Raw genomic sequence first — 18,862 nt, forward strand, 5'->3', positions numbered from 1 at the left:
CCCCAGGCCAAATATGTAGAATCTGATTAAGTGAGATAAATTACTGAATTGTATAGATTAGTAACAACTTGATTTAACATTATGTATTGAAATAACAGTAAAGCATAAAATTCATTTTGGCCTCTGTGTTTCATACACATGGGTTATGAGCCTGTTTGGAGCCCTGATCTGTAGCTTCTAAAGCTCTTGTTTCACAAGAGCCACACCCGTATATACCATGTAGTGAGATGCAGCTGCTGCTAAACCTCCTTTAGTTTGTTTTTGACTACCATAGTGATAAGGTGTTTATCTTTTAAGTTTAAGTTGAAATTCTCTAATTTTTTCTCCTTTCTTATTTTTAATGTTAATATTGTGAAAACTCATTTTAATGGACTATGAGGAGGGAGGGGTTGTCCATTGCTCCCCAAAGTATAGTAAAGTGAAGAATATATCATTGTGACAACACAAGTGATATAAATTCCATCATTTACATATTATTGCAAATGATTAATAATAGTAGTAATAGTAAGATTTATTTTTAAAGAGGATTAATATCACAGCATTAATAATATGGTAATATTTACTAAAAAAAAGATTAAGGTCACAACACAAGAATTCAAGCAAATACTCTACTTTCAAGCGAGAAATCTATATATAAGCAATTTAAGATGGCAAAATTCTGATGTGCAGCTTTTTTTTTGGTGCTAGAGACTTGTCTTTTCTGTGAAGGCAAAACAATCTTCACTTGCTAATTGTTTTGGAAATGCTCACTAGACTTCTTGCCACTGTGAGAACCAGCCTGGTCATTTATGAGGAGGAAATGAAAGATAGATTGGAGACAGATCATCCTGCAGAAAATCTAAGTGGTCACTAAGAGCTGACACCAACTTGATGGCACATAATCAAATGACACAAGAGATGAACTGACTGTATTTATAAAGAAGAGCTTGGACTCAACTCTGACCTGGAACAAAAAGGAACTTAACATATTTCAAGGAACATATCATGACCCCCTAAAACATGGCTAGATTCAACTTTTGGTAAATACCTTCTCCTTCTTTCTAAGTAAATAACATATTTATACAACATTTAAGACAATTCAGTCAATCTTTTTGGATCCTTGATTATATGTCCACTCCTTGTGTAGTGGCATTTGTGGATGCTTTCCTTTTTTTAGAAGGATCATAAATTGCCAAACAGTTGCTGTGCGTAGAATATTCTTTATGTAGTTTTGGTCACTGTCATGTGCTGAAATTCAGTGTCAGATGGTATCTCTGCAAAGTATTGTCCTCAGATTGGTAGTGGAACTTAACACATAGCAAGGAGCATACCTTTATTTCCCATAACATGTATAGGTTCAACATTTGCTAAATGCCAACTTCCTCACGCCTTCCTCCTGGTCATAACCATTCTAGAACTATACCAGACAGCTATATGGGTTCATCTCTCCACCTTAATCCAGCTGGTTCAGATGAAAAGCTTGCAAGCCATCCATACGTGAATTGCAGAGATCATAATTAAGAATTGGATGCTTATCTGTAACTGTAGTTCTTCAAATGGTCATTTATAAATTCACACATCTGCTGTCTTACACTATATAGTCTCAAATGCCTTTATTTCTTCAGATTGCCTGCAGTGGTTTTAGGAGCTGAAGTGAGCTTGGTGGGAGCCATGCCTAGTACCATGGTATGCATGGGCTGAGTTCACACCAAACACTCTTAAGTTCTAAAAATTTTCAAATGGGGCTCTGCATGAGTATATGGCTATGTATGTAAATTCACAGATGATCGCTTGAAGAACTGGTAACTAACTAGTTATTTTGTACTACAGAGAGTAAATATTTTAATATTTACTTACTGGATTCACCAGCAAACAAGAAGTCAAGATAGTATAACAGAATGCTGAAATTCTTAACTATGATTTCTTGCTACCAAAAATTATCACCTTGATAAACTATACAAACAGTTATTTTTATAAATAACTCTTTCTATGTTTCACAATTAAATATATAAATACTATTACATATTCACTCAGCACAGATATGAAGAAATCATTGGATGTCTTTAATGGATCTTCAAGATGGCTTTATAAACTATCTTGTGCATTTAAAAAAATCATGCGCAAGGGGTCATTTCAAGAAATAGTATACATTCTTATATTGTTTCCAGGCTGTTTGCTGGATTTCAGATCAGGGATGCTGTATTTGCTCACCTTAAATGTCCTTCCCCCGTATTTGCATTCTACAGGCATCAACACCATCATCTACTCAAAAAGCAATTGCTAGTCCTTTATGTAAATTATTATTCTGCAGCTTTACTGCCAAGATTTATGGCAGTATGATTATGTTACATTCAAGCACTCCTTTTCAACAACACCTGATTTCAGAAGGCTAGATCCAATATCTCCTAATACTACTGGCATTCTCTCCCTTTCTGTCCTCCTATTGGCATTCCTTACATAATCTCTGCGGCAAATCTCCAAAGCAAATTGGGGAAGTACATAAGTGGGGAATCTGAATCATCAGTTCTGCTGGTGGAAGGATGCAACTGAATACAACCCTAAAGTAGAAAATTTGGGAAGTATACATACATACATACAGTTTAAATTGAATTATAAATTGAAATAATTTAATTTATTCAATTTAAATTAGATAAATAAATACAGCTAGTAAATGTCAACCCATTAAAAATTAGTAAAATACAGTGTTCTTGGGTCCTACCATTGTACAATAATAAAGGAATTTCTTAATTTTGCATCTTACCATTGCCTCTATCTCTTTTTACTCTAGAATTAAGTGCAGACTGTTATAGATGACTGTCTTTCTCTCTGAAATACATCTCTGGTCTTTGAAGAGCATCTTATATGTTGAAGGTAAAACAGATGTTATAATTTTTCCAGTTTTTTAAAGGAACTTACCAAACCATGTTAATATTAAACTTAATATAATGCATTGCATCTAGTTTCCAGAATCGTACAGTGTACAAAAGCTTGTTGTTCATTCTCCACCAGCATTCATTATCCGACCAACAATATTTAAACAAAAAATAGTAATTTCTAACCTGATTTCCTAACAGCTTGCAAGAAAGAATACTTACCTGTAAAATGTTGGGCTGAAAGTAGGGTAGATCATAGAATTTCTTTGCTGCTTATTTCAGGGAGGATAATATCCGAACTATACAACACCAAGCAAACCTATATCACACTATTTAATATGCTACAGTCAATATTCTTAGCTGTACACAGCGTTGTCATTGCAACGAATAATTTTTCAGGTATTTACATGTATATGTATGTATATCTACATACTGTATGTCTATATGAAATTGTCACTCATGTATCTGTGCCTTCCAACTTGGTAAAAAGTTTTTGCAGATGTTCCATTTGAAAACTTTTAGAAATTCACACATGAATAATATTTGTATCGCTGCATGCCTTATTTTTCTATGATGAACAAAGAAATTTTCTTCTTTTCAAGTACCATAATTAAGGTTATATTTCCTTAATTATCCAGATCAAGATATTGGCATCTACCAGTACCATGATAAGAAGGAACCAGGTAAAAATCTGACAGTTATAATAAGAGTTATAATAAGATTACAGTTAAAACTTCAGCATTTCAGAATTAGTGTATTTTTATGTTTGCAACAATTTATGTAGTATATACTTTCAAAAATGGGGAATTTGGTCATGAAATGCTTGTTTTACTCCAACAGTCATAGTGCATTCTGAAACTTGTATAATATCTAGTAAATCATACAGGATTTAACTCTGCACATCTTGTTAAGATAATTTGTTAAGATTGTCTGTACGGACTTCTATATTATCCTCCTTGTGTTTCCCCTTCTTTTTCCTGTCCTGCTTTTTATAGTATCTTATTTGCTGATGAGATGTGGGAAATTCAAATATTTCTACAATTTTCTACTTCTTTGTTTTTAATGAAGTTCTTGTTCAATCGTGGATTTTGTTTCTCTCATGGACCAAAACTGGTCATTATCATCCTAACTATTTTTCTCTGCTGCTAGTTAGCCATTAGCTCAACCTACTTTTAAACATTTGTTCAGCACAAAAGTGTGTACTTCAGAAATTTTAAATTTTCTTGTGTAAAAATAAAGATGCAATCCAGTACAATATATTAAATTGGTAGAGCCTGTTATGTTTTATTTATTGAATTTCCAGTAGAGGGCATTGTAAATTCATAGGAATGCACTGATGTTTGTCTCCTGGATCCTCCTTACCTGATATTTGAAATGGGCATTTCAGAGTGAATGATCAATTTTCTTTATCTGATTAAACTTTTTAATCCTGGAAGATTCATGATGGGCCAAAAGGTCTTTTCAGCTAGAATGACTTCCTTTTTTGGTCTATATTAAAGTGGTAGTTTGTGTGAGCATTCCATGCTGTCTCCACTGGCAGCACAGACTGATTTAGCTTCTGGCTTGGATTTGATTGCAAAGTTAATTAGAATAAAACTTGTTTAGTATCATTGCACCTGTTGAGATTGCTTCCATTTTATTACAAATTTAATTTATCCAAGAAGGGAACAATGTTAAATTTTTACTTAATCAAATCTTTATTATGGTCATAGACAAGCATTAATTTTTTCCTATGAAATACCTCTACTTTTCCAAAATACAAAATAGCAGTTTGTTGACAATAGAAATGGAGATAGTTCAACTTTGTTTCTTCTTCTTGTAGAGCCAAAAATGAAAGTTGGTTATTTATATGAGAAGCAACAATTAGCAGAATGTAAGAGTATCTTCTGTTTTCTGGTTACTACAAATAAATGGACAAATATGTAAATGTATGTTTTTCTTTAACTTTGCATTTTTAAAATCAGATATAGAACTAGCTATTTAGATTAGAGGACTAGCTTGTCAGAGAAGTAGCAGCTTATCCCAGAGATAGACAGTCTGTTTCTTTGCACATCTTTTGGACTATAACTCTTATTGTTCTCATTCATTATAGCTAAACTGATAGAAACTTGTAGGCCAAAATATCTGGAAGGCACCAGGTTGCAAATAGATTATTTGGCTGTTTTTTTGTTTAACCTCATGAAGGAGGTGTGGGGGGTAGAAGAACTACTACAAAAGCAAATATTAAGCTCTGGTCTCTTTTCCTCTCAAATTGCAACCTCCATGACTGATACCGATTCTTTCACTTCACATAGGATAGGTGTGAGGTTCTTGATCTTTATGCCCTAAATCCAGCAACTCACAGCACAAGCCACTAGAGATATGCATAGTTCTTTATTGGGACAGTATCAAACTCTGTTAAAGCCACAAATGGGGCCTACTTCTTCCCGCTTTCTCTTTTAAGCCTCCCGCCTTCTGCTTCTGTCCCACCCCTTCCTCGCTTCTTCTTCAGCACTGTGTAAGGCTGGAGCACCCAGTTGCAATTAGCCATTGTGACTGGGTATTCCATCCTTACAGTAGGGATCCTCAGCTGTCTTTCTCAAGATGACCTCACTCAATGGACTGATTCCAATTGAGGGAGAGCACCCTGAAGAGACATGTTGGGCTTTATAGGTTAAAACTAACATCTTGAATTGGATCTGGGAGCCTATTGGAAGCCAAGCAACAATCAAACTAAAGCTGTAATGCTACTAAATTGGTTCCCCCCATTACTAACCAGGTCACTGCTTACAAAGCAGATTTAATCAGGATCTCGACAACATTCATGGCCTTTAGCATATTGATGATACCTCACCTCAAACTGACAAATAAGCTCCCCAAATAGTTTCAGATAGGAGTTAAACAACATGGGAAAGAGGACTAGACCCTGTGTCATGCCAAACTAGAGTAACCAAGGGCTCAACTATTCTTGCTGCATGCTAACTATATAGTATTGTTCGTACAGGAAGGAGTGAAGGTGGAAGGTCCCCTGTGCAAGCACTGAGTCATGTCTGACCCTTTGGGGGGATGCCGCTTTCACGTTTTCTTGTACAGGAAGGAGTAGAACCACCATAATATTGCCAGCTCCCAATCTTTTTAGGTGGCCCAAATAAATGCCATGTTTAATGAAATGCCATTGAGACATCCAGGAGGACCAGGAGAGGGATACTCCCTCTACATCACAACATCTCATCCAATACCCTGGTTGCTTCTGATTTTGAGAGAACAACAGTTTGCTCAGTCAGACTGCCTACCTGATCATTGGGAAATAGGCACCTGGATCCATTAGGCACCTGGGACCAGGGCCGCAACTAAGGGGGGGCAAGCGGGGCATGTGCCCTGGGCACCGTGCTGGGGGGGGGGCGCCAAAATGGGCATGGAATCCATGTTTGCCCTGGGTGAGTTGCGGCCCTGCCTGGGACAGGCCATCAGGTGAGGTGACAATATGAATATATGCATGAAGACTGATGACAAATCCTCCATTATGTCACCACTTCTCCCATCAGGTCTAAGATATGACTGCTTAAATGTGTTGGGCCAGAGATTTCCTGGGACAAGCTCATGGCTGCCATAGAGGTCATGAAATCCCAAGCCCAGTCTGAACCCACACCCAAGGCATGGAGATTGAAGTCGCATAGCTCTATAACTCTATAATTTAGCTTTATAACTGAGGTCTCATAAAAAGCCATAATGCCTTTCCTTAATCTTACAATCACAGCTGTTACAGCACCCAGAGTGCAGATTTCAGAAAGACCAATGTCCCTGTCCTTTTCCCATCTGTACTTGTATACAGCTCTGGTGTTAACTAACAGCAGCTGGAGGCTGCAGCAGCTAGCAACCCAAGTCACCCAGATGCAAGAAAGAAGGACAAAAAGCTGGAAACAACACCAGTTTGAAGGCCCTTGTTCTCTAGCAACAATCAACCCAATGCCATCATGCTTCTCACTGACAGTCTCTTTGGAAATTTGCTTCCCTACATTTATGATCCCCTAATGATCCATAGCTCCAGCTAAAGTGTTCCAAATTGAGTAACACATTAATCAATCTGAACAGTCTTAGTTCTCTAAGCCAGGGAATCAAATCAAATTATTTTTTATTTGGTCATAGTCCAGCAAATCTAAGCAAGGGAAGCAGCATCTGGAATTGAACTGTTCACCCACCCATCACATATACACTGACCACCCACAATATTGCAGCAATCCCTGACCCATTCAACTTCATCCCAGGATTGTGGATGAGTGGCTCTTTCCTATGTGCTCTCATTGTGGGTGGGCTCTTTTCCACCACTCCTTATCTCTTCCTCAAAGAATAGTTTTTTTCCATACCCCACCACTTCATCCAAACTTACCATCAAACTGTTTTCCCAGTTATTTGGCTAATTCAACTAGCAGTATCTCTTACTCTACATGTTCATTTGGATTGTCCCTATGATAGGGAGTATTTACTTGAATGGCCTTCCTGAGTAGTTATTTATAAACTGAATAAGATTTACATTCTTCCACTATAGAAATAGTTCATGAGTGCTCGCAGTAACTCAAAAATCATAAAACAAACCCATGAATGGATGAATAGCAAGAGACCCATATAGAAGTAAAGACAATGAAAAAGACAGGTTCTGTAGTTAAAAGCAGCTTAAAAGGAAAGGACCAAACTAATAAAACTCCTCAACTTGGGAGGTCAGACAGCTGGAAGAATAAGGACCTCTCTGACAGAAAAGGGGCTAAATAGATAACATGTTCCATAGACCAGGCTTGACCACAGAGAAGGCCCTCCTTCCCAGTCATGCTTTGGTGACAGTGGCAAAGACTCACAGCACATTTTCAGAGTTTAGCATTGTCAGAGTTTAGCTGATAATTGGTAGACATTCTGTAGATCTCTGAGTCCAAACCATTTAGGGTTTTAAAGGTAAATGTTCATACTTTGAATAAATGTACTTACTTCAAAAGTAGACACTTTGAATTATAAACACATTTATAATGGGATTGATAGTGTTCATAATGCAGTGAAAAAATATATTCTTTTTAATGTGTTCTTTTCAGTGTTATAAATGTTTTGTGTTAAGATTACTTATAACCTATGGATTCAAATCAAGTGCTAGTTACAATTATTTATTATGACATGCAGTATCTTACATATGTATTTTATTTGATTTGCTAGCTCGAAATTATCCTTGGGTACTTAAGAACAAACGTCCAGAAAAGCTTCGAGACACACTTAAGGAGCTAGAGGTATCTTTGAGAAACATTCAAGCATAATAACAATTAATCCAGGTTTTCAAATCTCTTTCAACACCTTTAATTTTCCAAAAGATCATCTGTTCTGGTGATAAATCGGCTTTTGTGTGGTGGGATATCCAAAACAGTTGCATCTTTGTTTTGGATGTCAGGCAATCTTTCCTCTTTGAAAAACAGAAGAACTTTAACCACACGTGAAATGTCTACAGTCATCTATTCACTGTCTACTTTCTGTTTTCCTCCAGGAACTGATGCAAAACAGTCAGTGTGTGCTGAGTAAATGGAAGAGCAAAGATGTCTGTCAGGTAAATGTTTTGACATGTTATGCAGTGTTCAGTCAACAGCACTGAATAATTGTTAAGAGATTCCTCTTAAGTTAACTTATAAAAAAATACAGTGTTTGTTTAAGATAATTTCTTGATGCATATATTCACTTCAACAACAAAACCAGTATAATATTTGGCTAAAGGTCTTAACAAAAATGTGTATATTCAAATGGGAATCAATCACGAAAAATACATAATGTTTGTTTTCAATTAAAATGAACTATTTAGAAAATCCAGACTGCAGTCTCCTATACACTTACATAACATAGAAGTTCATTTGAAATTGGCAGGACTTATTTCTGAATATACAAGTATAATCACCCTATCACCAGCATCAAGCTGGATTATCAAAGAATTAGGAGCGTCATTTAATTTTTATACTTGAATTTTTTTTCCTATGATCCAAAGTGCCTGGAATGTGTATTCTGTATCTATGTAAATATCCACATAATATATAAAGAAAACATCTGCTCACATCTTGTTAGCAGCATGGAAAGTGGGAACAGAAGAGGTTGGCATCATAGAGTGTGTGATCCAGCAATCTAATCAACAGCTTTTTCCTGAAATATGTTAAAAGCTATTTCTACCTTTTTATTCTTGATGTTTTTTACAGGCATATCCTTGTCTGACTTAAAACACTGAATTTTGGAGATTATCAATTCATGCTGACTAATAATCAATCATAGTATTAGTATAAGAATTAAATGTTCTTGTAATTATAGCTGTACTTTATAACAGTAAAGTTATTGAGCTCAGCTTGGATAATATTTTGTCTTATCATGTAATCTGAATATTCTTAACTGTAAACTCTGAAGGCAAGGTTTCGATATCTGATGATGCATTATACTACAATCCTCTGCATATTTACTTGAGAGTAAACATCATTGGGACACTGAAACATACAGTATCTCTACATAAACAAACTCAGGACTGGGCTTTTAAAACCTTACATACTTCTAGTTTTTTTAAGGAGGAATCTAAAACTAAACTTAGACTGCAGTAATGTGCCAAATGCCTAGTAATTAGCACTTTGAATTCATTGAAATGTACTTCTCAATAGATACGTAGAGGATTGTATTGTCAAATAGAGGTAACAAGACATGAGATTCAAAGGCTGACTGGCAAATGCAAATTAATTCATTATATTCATTTTTATAATGAGACGGGCAGTGTATAAATTTAATAAATAAATAAATATGTCCAGGCAATGTTACTTGATTATCTGAAATTATGAAATGAGTTATCACTAAATCTGGCCTCCTTACTAGAGAACTGAAACTCAGCCATGTGGTTATTGTTTTTGTTTGCCTGTCTGTTTTTTGCATGGATCAAAAAATCAAGGTACATTGAGCCTCATTTCTATTGTCAAAATGGTAGGAAGCATTCTGAAACTATAATTAATAAACATAATATAGATCTCACTATGAATTAAATCAGCATAATATATGACAAAGGGAAAGCCTGTTTCACCAATCTTACAGAATCACATAGATAGAAGTGATCTGGTGGACCTTCAAAAGCTAAGTGAAGCCTCTACAAGTAGTCCTCACTTACCAATGGTAATTGGACCTGGGAACTCTTTTGCTAAGTGATGCAGTCATAAGGCACAATGTCACATAACCATGCCGATTTACAACAGCAGTTCCAGCAGTCCCAGTTGCCATTGTTAGGCGAATCCTGCACAGTTGCAGTATCCTGCAGTCACATGATCACCATTTGCGACCTCCTGCTGGCTTTCCCACTGACTTTGCTTGTTGGAAGCCAGCAGTGAAGGTCATAAATGGCGATTGTGTGGCCATGGGAGACTGCAATGTCATAATTGGAGGTGGTTGCTGAGCACCTGAATTGCAACCATGTGACCGAGGGGACTCTGCTACAGCTGCAACAATGAAAACTATCATAAGTATTCCTCATTCAGCACCATCATAACTCTGAACAGTCACTGAACAAGTGGATGTTAAATGAGGACTGCCTGTATGTTTATTTGTAGTTATGGCATAAGAGGTTGAGTCCTCCTGTGGTCAGATAACTGATCTGAAGTAAGAAGAAATAGAAATAACCCACCATGGAAATAAATTAACAGTAGATTTCTCCTTGAAACCACTTAAAGTGTGTGGTATGGTTGGGATTCTAGGGTGCCACTTTGCTGAGGGCCTTAGATAGGAAAGGAACTGAGGTGAGTTAGGAATTGTGCAAATTAGTGGCCTTGCTGTGGAATTACTTAGCAATTTCCTTGTCAGCTGGAGAAGATTATGAGGAATTAGGCTTCATTGTACTGCCTACTCAAATCTTGTTTTGGGTACAATCCTACAAAATCCAGTCTTCTAAGATTTCCCAAAAAAATCTGTTTATAGTAGAAATTGACCTCATGAAATTATGAAAAAATTGGCAGCAAGTCAAGCAATGGCAGACCAGAATAATCATGGAGGCTTGGGTACAGGCTTACATACAGTTTTCTACCAAATCTCTCAAATGTTAGTAACATCCACTTGTTCAAATACTACTGTGTGTAAGGATGGAGAACATAGGGGCAATGGTTAATTGCACCTGGGTGCTCTAACCTTACACATCAGAGGGAAGGTAGGGGAGAGACTACGAGCAATGGAGGGGCAAGGGATAAGAAGAGAGCAAATGGCAGCACCCCCAGTCACAACTGAGAGACTGAGAGGCCACCATCACGCAAGCTGTCAACGCAGAGGAAGGGATGGGACAAAGAAAAGGAGGGAGGCGGGAGGAAGTGGAGCCAGTTGTGGCTTTGACAGTCTGAGGTAAAGACCTAATAAAAAACTTCACATATCCATCATGGCTTGTGCTGTGAGTTTCTGAAATTACGCCTTAAAATAAAAACCTCACAGCCACAACTGACAGCATGGAGACCTTACCGGAGGGAACGGAATGCCCCAATGCTGACCCACATGAGGCAATGACATGGGGAGACACCACGGATACCCTGGAAGGCCGATCACCTCAAACGTGGGGAGAACAGGGGAGGCCAAACTACAGAACCGCAGAGGCCTACCCAGAGCAAACCCCGAGACAATTAGAAGCTCCATACACCCCACCGAGTGAGATGTGGTTCCTGAGAAACCTGCCTACCCCAGAAACTCCATCGCGGGTGAGCATAGAGGAAGAAAGAGCAGAAAACACTGGCCCCAAAAACGAGAGGCTTTCCAGTGGGATCGGAGAGCAGAGTGATGAGACTGGAACAAGATATGGCGGCCCTACATGGGGCAGTAGAATGCCTGCTCCAGTGATTTGATGCCAGAACATGGAATCCAGTAGCAACGGGAGAGGGAGCAACGCAAGGAGTGATTGCAGGCAAGATGGGGGGGCCGTGGCTGGAGAGAGGGTGGGACGAACCCCTGGGATGCATGGACCTCAAGCCCTGGAAGGCAGAGTGCATGAGAGTTGAGGGCCCCAAGGCTCGGGCGAGGGAATGTGCGAGCGAAGGGAACACAGGAGAGGGTGGAGCTAACTGAAGGCAGGAGATTTGAATTAAGGAACGAAGCTGAAGTAAATGGTGCAGCAGCAATAGGGAGAGGAATGCGACCCAGCCAGACGTCTAGGGTAGAGACGCTTAGAAAAGGAGGATTACCCACCTGGGGGGAGATGGCACGAGGCCCTGAAGAGCCAGTGAACCCGACTCTAAGGGAGGCACGTGGAGCATGCGAAGAGAGAGGGCCAGCTGCAGTCAGAACACCAGATATTTAAAATGGAACAGCCCACAAACTGGGGAGGTGTCACCCCAGGGACTTGGCAGTTAGAACCACCAATCACGGGGGCTGAGCAGCCCAAGAATGAGGGAGGAGTTTTTTGGGGACAGAGGACTCAATATCAAATTCACTGGAGACCCCAAGCAACTCGCATGTTTTCTAACACATCAGAGGCTTTATGAGTGAATTTGAAGGAACATTTCTCTCAGAAGATGCCAAAGTGCGCTATGTATCGGGGCACCTCAGGGCAGAGGCAGCTGAATGGCTGGAGGGACTACATGAGGCAGCAGCCCCTGAACTCCAAAACCTTCAGAATTTCATGAAGGCACTAAAAGAACACTTCGAGGACCCACTGGCTACAATGAGAGCCAGAGCCAGCATGCAAACCATAAGACAAGGGAACAAATCAATTTCTGACTATGCTATAGGGTTTAAAACTAGCAGGAAGGCTAACTGACTGGCCAGAGTCCCTAAAGATTGAGTATTTCAAGGGAGGCTTATGCCCCAAGATCCTAGAGTGGTCTCTAGCGCAAGGAAACCCCAAATCGCTGAGAGACTGGATATGCCTAGCAGGAGAGGTAGAGGAAGTGCAAGCCCAAGTGTGATGCCAACAACGATCGTATGTCACAGAATAGCACTGCAACACTACAGAAGACCCCAGTGGACAATGGGTGGCGGACCGGCCATGGGCTGAAGAAAAAGAACAAAGAGCACGTAGAGGCTTTTGCTTTCAATGTGGGAAGGAGGGACACCAAGCAGCCAACTGCCCAGGCCCCATGAAGCAGGGGCAGCCCAAGACCAACGCAAGCAACCTGAAGGCCCCAGCTAAGAAACTGAAGACACCGGCAGTGGCAGCTTCTGAGAAGGGACGGCGTGAGTCATAGGAGGACTCCGAAGCCTCTACTGAAGACAAACTCCCCCTGTCAGGAAACGACATGAGCCTTCTCTAAACAGCGCCGAAGGGCAGGCATGGAAAGATGGGCTCAAGGACCCCATGGTAAGTGGGAACTACCCAGTAGTGCTGGTGTGTGCACAATTGAAAACACTAAGAGGTAGGGACCTCATCCCAATAGCCGGGCTACTAGACTCGGGCTGCACGCACAACTTACTACACCCTACAGTGGTGGCCAGACTAAAGCTATGGGTGGATAAATTAGACAACCCCGTCACCTTCACCCAGCTTGATGGGGGGGGGGGATATGAAAGGGCCCCCTGTCAAATACTGTATCAAGCCAATACTTATTTATTTATTGTTTATTTATTATCCTTAGATTCCTTATAACCCCAATTGCCCACCACCCCATGATCCTAGGGCTCTCCTGGCTCCGAGAACGCAATCTGAGAATTCAGTGGAGGTCAGGACAAATCTATTTCTCTGATGGGGGCCACAACCGATTATCTGTAGGGCCACTGAACACACAATCTGAGCTCACGGGAGCGCTTGAGGAATCGGCTAAGAAGGAAACTGCAAATGAGGGACCCCACATTCCCAGACAATACAGACGCTTGAAGGATGTCTTTGGCGAAACTGAGTCAGACCAGCTACCCCACCAAAAATCAGATTGTGCCATAGAACTTATCCTGGGGGAAGAACTCCCCAAGGCAAAACTATACCCCGTGACCACCAAAGAGCTTAAAGTCCTTTGCAAATTCATCAGTAAAAACTTACGGCGGAGCTTCATTCACCCTGCTACTTCATCTATTCAGGACTAAAAAGGACTGGTCCTTATGGCTCTGCACAGACTATTGAGGCTTAAATGCAGTCTGCACTTCGAACGAATACCCTCTTCTCCTGATGAGGGATATGTTGACCTACCTTTCAAAGAGCAAGATTTTCACTAAACTTGACCTACGGGAGGCATATTACCGGGTGCGTATAAGAGAGGGTGATGAGTGGAAGACTGCCTTCAACTGCCAGTTAGGATCATTCGAATATCTCGTGATGCCGTTTGGACTACAGGGATCACCGGATGTCTTCATGCATCTCATAAATGAGATTCTACATGACTTTTTATACCGGGGCGTCCTCGTTTATTTGGATGACATCCTCATCTATTCTGAAACAATGGAGGACCATGTGGCACTTGTCAACGAAGTCTTAACCCAATTGCTAAACAACCACTTATATGTCAAGTTATTGAAGTGTGAATTTCATAAGCAGTTGGACTACTTGGGATACAGAATCTCCAGCGATGGAGTTGGGATGGACCCAGCTAAAGTCAGAGATGTTATCGCCTGGGAACTTCCTCGAACCAGGAGACAACTACAGAGCTTCTTGGGATTTGCAAACTTTTACGGACAATTCATCCCACAGTTTGCACGGGTTGCTTTACCACTGACCAGCCTACTGAAGACAAAGGAGCAAGGGAACTTGAAGGCAGTGAAGAGGCCTGGAGCTCCGATCCAATGGACTTCTGACTGTCAGAATGCATTCGACCAACTGAAAGTGTTGTTCACATCAGAACTGATTCTACGCCATCCCGACCCCACATGACCCCTAGTAGTCCAGGCAGATGCTTCGGATGTGGCAATTGGGGCCATTCTGCTACAGAAAGACGATGCTGGTGAATTGAGGCCATGTGCTTACCTCTCATGAAAATTTTCAGACACCAAACGATGCTGGCACGTGTGGGACAAGGAAGCGTTTGCAGTCCAGTGGGCACTGGTGACATGGCGGCACCTACTAGAAGGGGCTTCTCACCTGTTCGAGGTTTGGACGGACCACAAGAATCTAGAAGCTCTAAAATCTCCGTGGAAATTGAACCCCAAGCAGATACAATGGGCACAATTTTTTCGACAGTTTAACTTCACACTGAAATACTTACCAGGAGGCAGGAACTCCTTGGCGGAGGCCCTCTCTCACTTACCCCAACACAACAGCTTACAGAAGGAAGTAGTAGACTCCATCATCCCAACTACCCAATTTGGGCTGGCAGCTACTATGCGGAGCCAAACAGCAGCAGCAAAGGTGGACAAAGACTTGAAAGCCAAGCTCCAACTCACCTCTCAACAAGATATCTGGCTGAACTCCAATAAAACTTTCCTCATGGAAAGGATGGGACTGTGGTGGAAGGGTGAGAAATTGTACATCCCAGAGACCTTACGAAGGAACATCCTGGAGCGTTGCCATGACGCCAAAGTGGTGGCACATTTTGGATTTGTGAAAACCCTTCATTTAGTTCGATGACAATTTTGGTGGCCGACCTTGAGGAAAGATGTGGAAGAATACACAGCAGCTTGCCCCATCTGTGCCATAGCTAAACGTATCGGAGGCAAGCCTAGAGGCCTTTTACAAAACATGGCAAGTCCAAGCCGTCCATGGAAACAAATCGCCATGGATTTCATAGTTGAACTCCCTGAGAGCAAACGGAAGACTGTCATATGGGTGGTCACCGACCTTTTTTCAAAACAGTCTCACTTCGCCCCATGTGCTGGACTTCCCACAGCCAGTCAACTGGCCAGGATGTTCATTCACCACATCTATCGCCTTCACGGCGCTCCTGAACATATCATAAGCCTCAGAAGAACTCAGTTTACTTCCAGATTCTGGAAGCAGTTTCTCAATTTAATTGGTGTTGACCAAGGCCTAAGCTCCGCCCACCACCTGGAAACTGACAGGGCGAGTGAACAGAGGAATCAAATCCTCGAACAATACTTGTGCTGCTATGTCAGCCACCAGCAAGACAATTGGGTCAATTTACTCCTGATCGCCGAGGTGGCATATAATAATGCAATACACGCGAGCACAGGATTTACACCATTTCAGGTCACCGCCGGACAAGACTTCATGGCCATCCCGGAACTCCCACAACTCTGCACTGAAATACTCTCCTTGGATGATTGGATCGCTCAATTCAAGGACAGCTGGCCTACAATTGTCAAGGAGCTTGACGACATCAAGGTTGATTACAAAAAATACTCTGATAGAAAGAGGTCTGCCAAGTGGCCCCTAAAAATGGGAGACATGGTTTATCTCTCTACTAAATACTTGAAATCGAATCAGCCGTCGAAGAAATTCGGCTCAGTATGTCGGCCCATTTCCAATCACGCGACTTATCAACAATGTCACAGTGCAACTTCGACTTCCAAAAACATTGCACAATATTCACCCAGTCTTCCATTGCTGTCTTCTTAAACCAGTACGAACGTTGACACGATGGCACCCTAAACCACCCCCACACTGGTTGACGGTGAACAGCAAGATACAAGAAATTCTGGACTCCAGACTATGTCGGGGGGGCTTACAATACTTAGCATGATGGAAACACCTGCCAGACACAGAGAATGAGTGGGCCACCATGTCCGCACACCCCATCTAATCAGGGCGTTCCATAAGCAATATCCCACAAAACCTACATAGCTTAAATGGAATGCCTTGTCATATGTACCTCCTAATTAGCACTTTTTTTTTTTTGCCAGGTGCTTCCATATCCAGGGGACGAAATGGGGGGGAGGCCATCTTTCCACAGGGAGGCAGCATATAAGGATGGAGAACCCAGGGGCAATGGTTAATTGCACCTGGGTGCTCTAACTTTACACATCAAAGGGAAGGAAGGATGGAGGAGAGACTACAAGCAATGGAGGGGCAAGGGATAAGAAAAGAGCAAATGGCAGCACCCCCAGTCACAACTGAGAGACTGAGAGGCGACCATTACGCAAGCTGTCAATGCAGAGGAAGGGGTGGGACAAAGAAAAGGCGGGAGGACAAAGGAGAGAGGTGGGAGGAAGTGGAGCTAGTTGTGGCTTTGACATTCTGAGGTAAAGACCTAATAAAGAACTTTGCATATCCATCGTGGCTTGTGCTGTGAGTTTCTGAAATTAGGCCCTAAAATAAAAACCTCACATTGTGGCTGGTTATCCCAGGAAACTACATGTAGGCTACCAAACCTTCCTTTGTGACCTGTATGTCAGGAATCTGTCTGTGTTCCATTCACCATCTTTTCTTCTCATTTTGAGTTACCTGATGTCCCCTGTTGTGCTTGTGGTTTGGGGATAGCAGCCTCCTTTGCTCTTGCTTCGTTTTCCTTGCAAAGTGCATGGATGTGTTTTTCCCTTATGGTCCATTTGGCTTCTCAGGCAGGGTGGTGGAAGAGGATGATGTTGCTGAGCAGTGATTGGAGATGTTAAATTGGGTGGGATGGGTTTTCATTCTTTATTCGTTTAGTCGATTCCGACTCTTCGTGACTTCATGGAACAGCCCACGCCAGAGCTTCCTGTCGGTCGTCAACACCCCCAGCTCCCCCAGGGACGAGTCCGTCACCTCTAGAATATCATCCATCCACGTTGCCCTTGGTCGGCCCCTCTTCCTTTTGCCCTCCACTCTCCCTAGCATCAGCATCTTCTCCAGGGTGTCCTGTCTTCTCATTATGTGGCCAAAGTATTTCAGTTTTGCCTTTAATATCATTCCCTCAAGTGAGCAGTCTGGCTTTATTTCCTGGAGCATGGATTGGTTTGATCTTCTTGCAGTCCAAGGCACTCTCAGAATTTTCCTCCAACACCACAGTTCAAGAGCATCGATCTTCCTTCTCTCAGCCTTCCTTATGGTCCAGCTCTCGCAGCCATATGTTACTACGGGGAACACCATTGCTTTAACTATGCAGACCTTTGTTGTCAGTGTGATGTCTCTGCTCTTAACTATTTTATCGAGATTTGTCATTGCTCTTCTCCCAAGGATTAAACGTCTTCTGATTTCCTGACTGCAGTCAGCATCTGCAGTAATCTTCGCACCTAGAAATACAAAGTCTTTCACTGCCTCTACATTTTCTCCCTCTATTTGCCAGTTATCAATCAAGCTGGTTGCCATAATCTTGGTTTTTTTGAGGTTTAACTGCAAGCCAGCTTTTGCACTTTCTTCTTTCACCTTCATCATAAGGCTCCTCAGTTCCTCTTCGCTTTCAGCCATCAAAGTGGTATCATCTGCATATCTGAGATTGTTAATGTTTCTTCCAGCGATTTTAACTCCAACCTTGGATTCCTCAAGCCCAGCACGTCGCATGATGTGTTCTGTGTACAAGTCAAATAGGTAGGGTGAGAGTACACAGCCCTGCCCTACTCCTTTCCCAATCTTAAACCAGTCCGTTGTTCCGTGGTCTGTTCTTACTGTTGCTACTTGGTTGTTATACAGATTCTTCAGGAGGCATACAAGATGACTTGGTATCCCCATACCACTAAGAACTTGCCACAATTTGTTATGGTCCACACAGTCAAAGGCTTTGGAATAGTCAATAAAACAGAAATAGATGTTTTTCTGAAACTCCCTGGCTTTTTCCATTATCCAGCAGATATTGGCAATTTGGTCCCTAGTTCCGCTGCCTTTTCTAAACCCAGCTTGTACATCTGGCAATTCTCGCTCCATGAATTGCTGAAGTCTCCTTTGCAGGATCTTGAGCATTACCTTACTGGCATGTGAAATGAGTGCCACTGTTTGATAGTTTGAACATTCTTTAGTGTTTCCCTTTTTTGGTATGGGGATATAAGTTGATTTTTTCCAGTCTGATGGCCATACTTGTGTTTTCCAAATTTGCTGGCATATAGCATGCATTACCTTGACAGCATCATCTTGCAAGATTTTGAACAGTTCAGCTGGGATGCCGTCGTCTCCTGCTGTGTTGTTATTAGCAATGCTTCTTAAGGCCCACTCAACCTCACTCTTCAGGATGTCTGGCTCTAGCTCACTGACCACACCATCAAAGCTATCCCCGATATTGTTATCCTTCCTA

The 18,862-nt window shown here is 41.4% G+C and overlaps 1 protein-coding gene across 1 annotated transcript in view; it reads left to right on the plus strand.

The window, feature by feature from the left end:
• WDPCP (WD repeat containing planar cell polarity effector) overlaps positions 1–18,862 on the plus strand; it is a 72,237-nt gene that overhangs the window by 15,741 nt on the left and 37,634 nt on the right. The window contains exons 2-6 of the mRNA XM_063316886.1: positions 2,768–2,850; positions 3,491–3,535; positions 4,675–4,725; positions 8,028–8,098; positions 8,350–8,409. Of these exons, the coding sequence (XP_063172956.1) occupies positions 2,790–2,850; positions 3,491–3,535; positions 4,675–4,725; positions 8,028–8,098; positions 8,350–8,409 (288 nt within the window). The 5' untranslated portion in view covers positions 2,768–2,789. The remainder of the gene's footprint in view (positions 1–2,767; positions 2,851–3,490; positions 3,536–4,674; positions 4,726–8,027; positions 8,099–8,349; positions 8,410–18,862) is intronic.

Source organism: Candoia aspera, chromosome 1 (assembly GCF_035149785.1).
Source record: "Candoia aspera isolate rCanAsp1 chromosome 1, rCanAsp1.hap2, whole genome shotgun sequence".
Lineage (NCBI taxonomy): Eukaryota > Metazoa > Chordata > Lepidosauria > Squamata > Boidae > Candoia > Candoia aspera.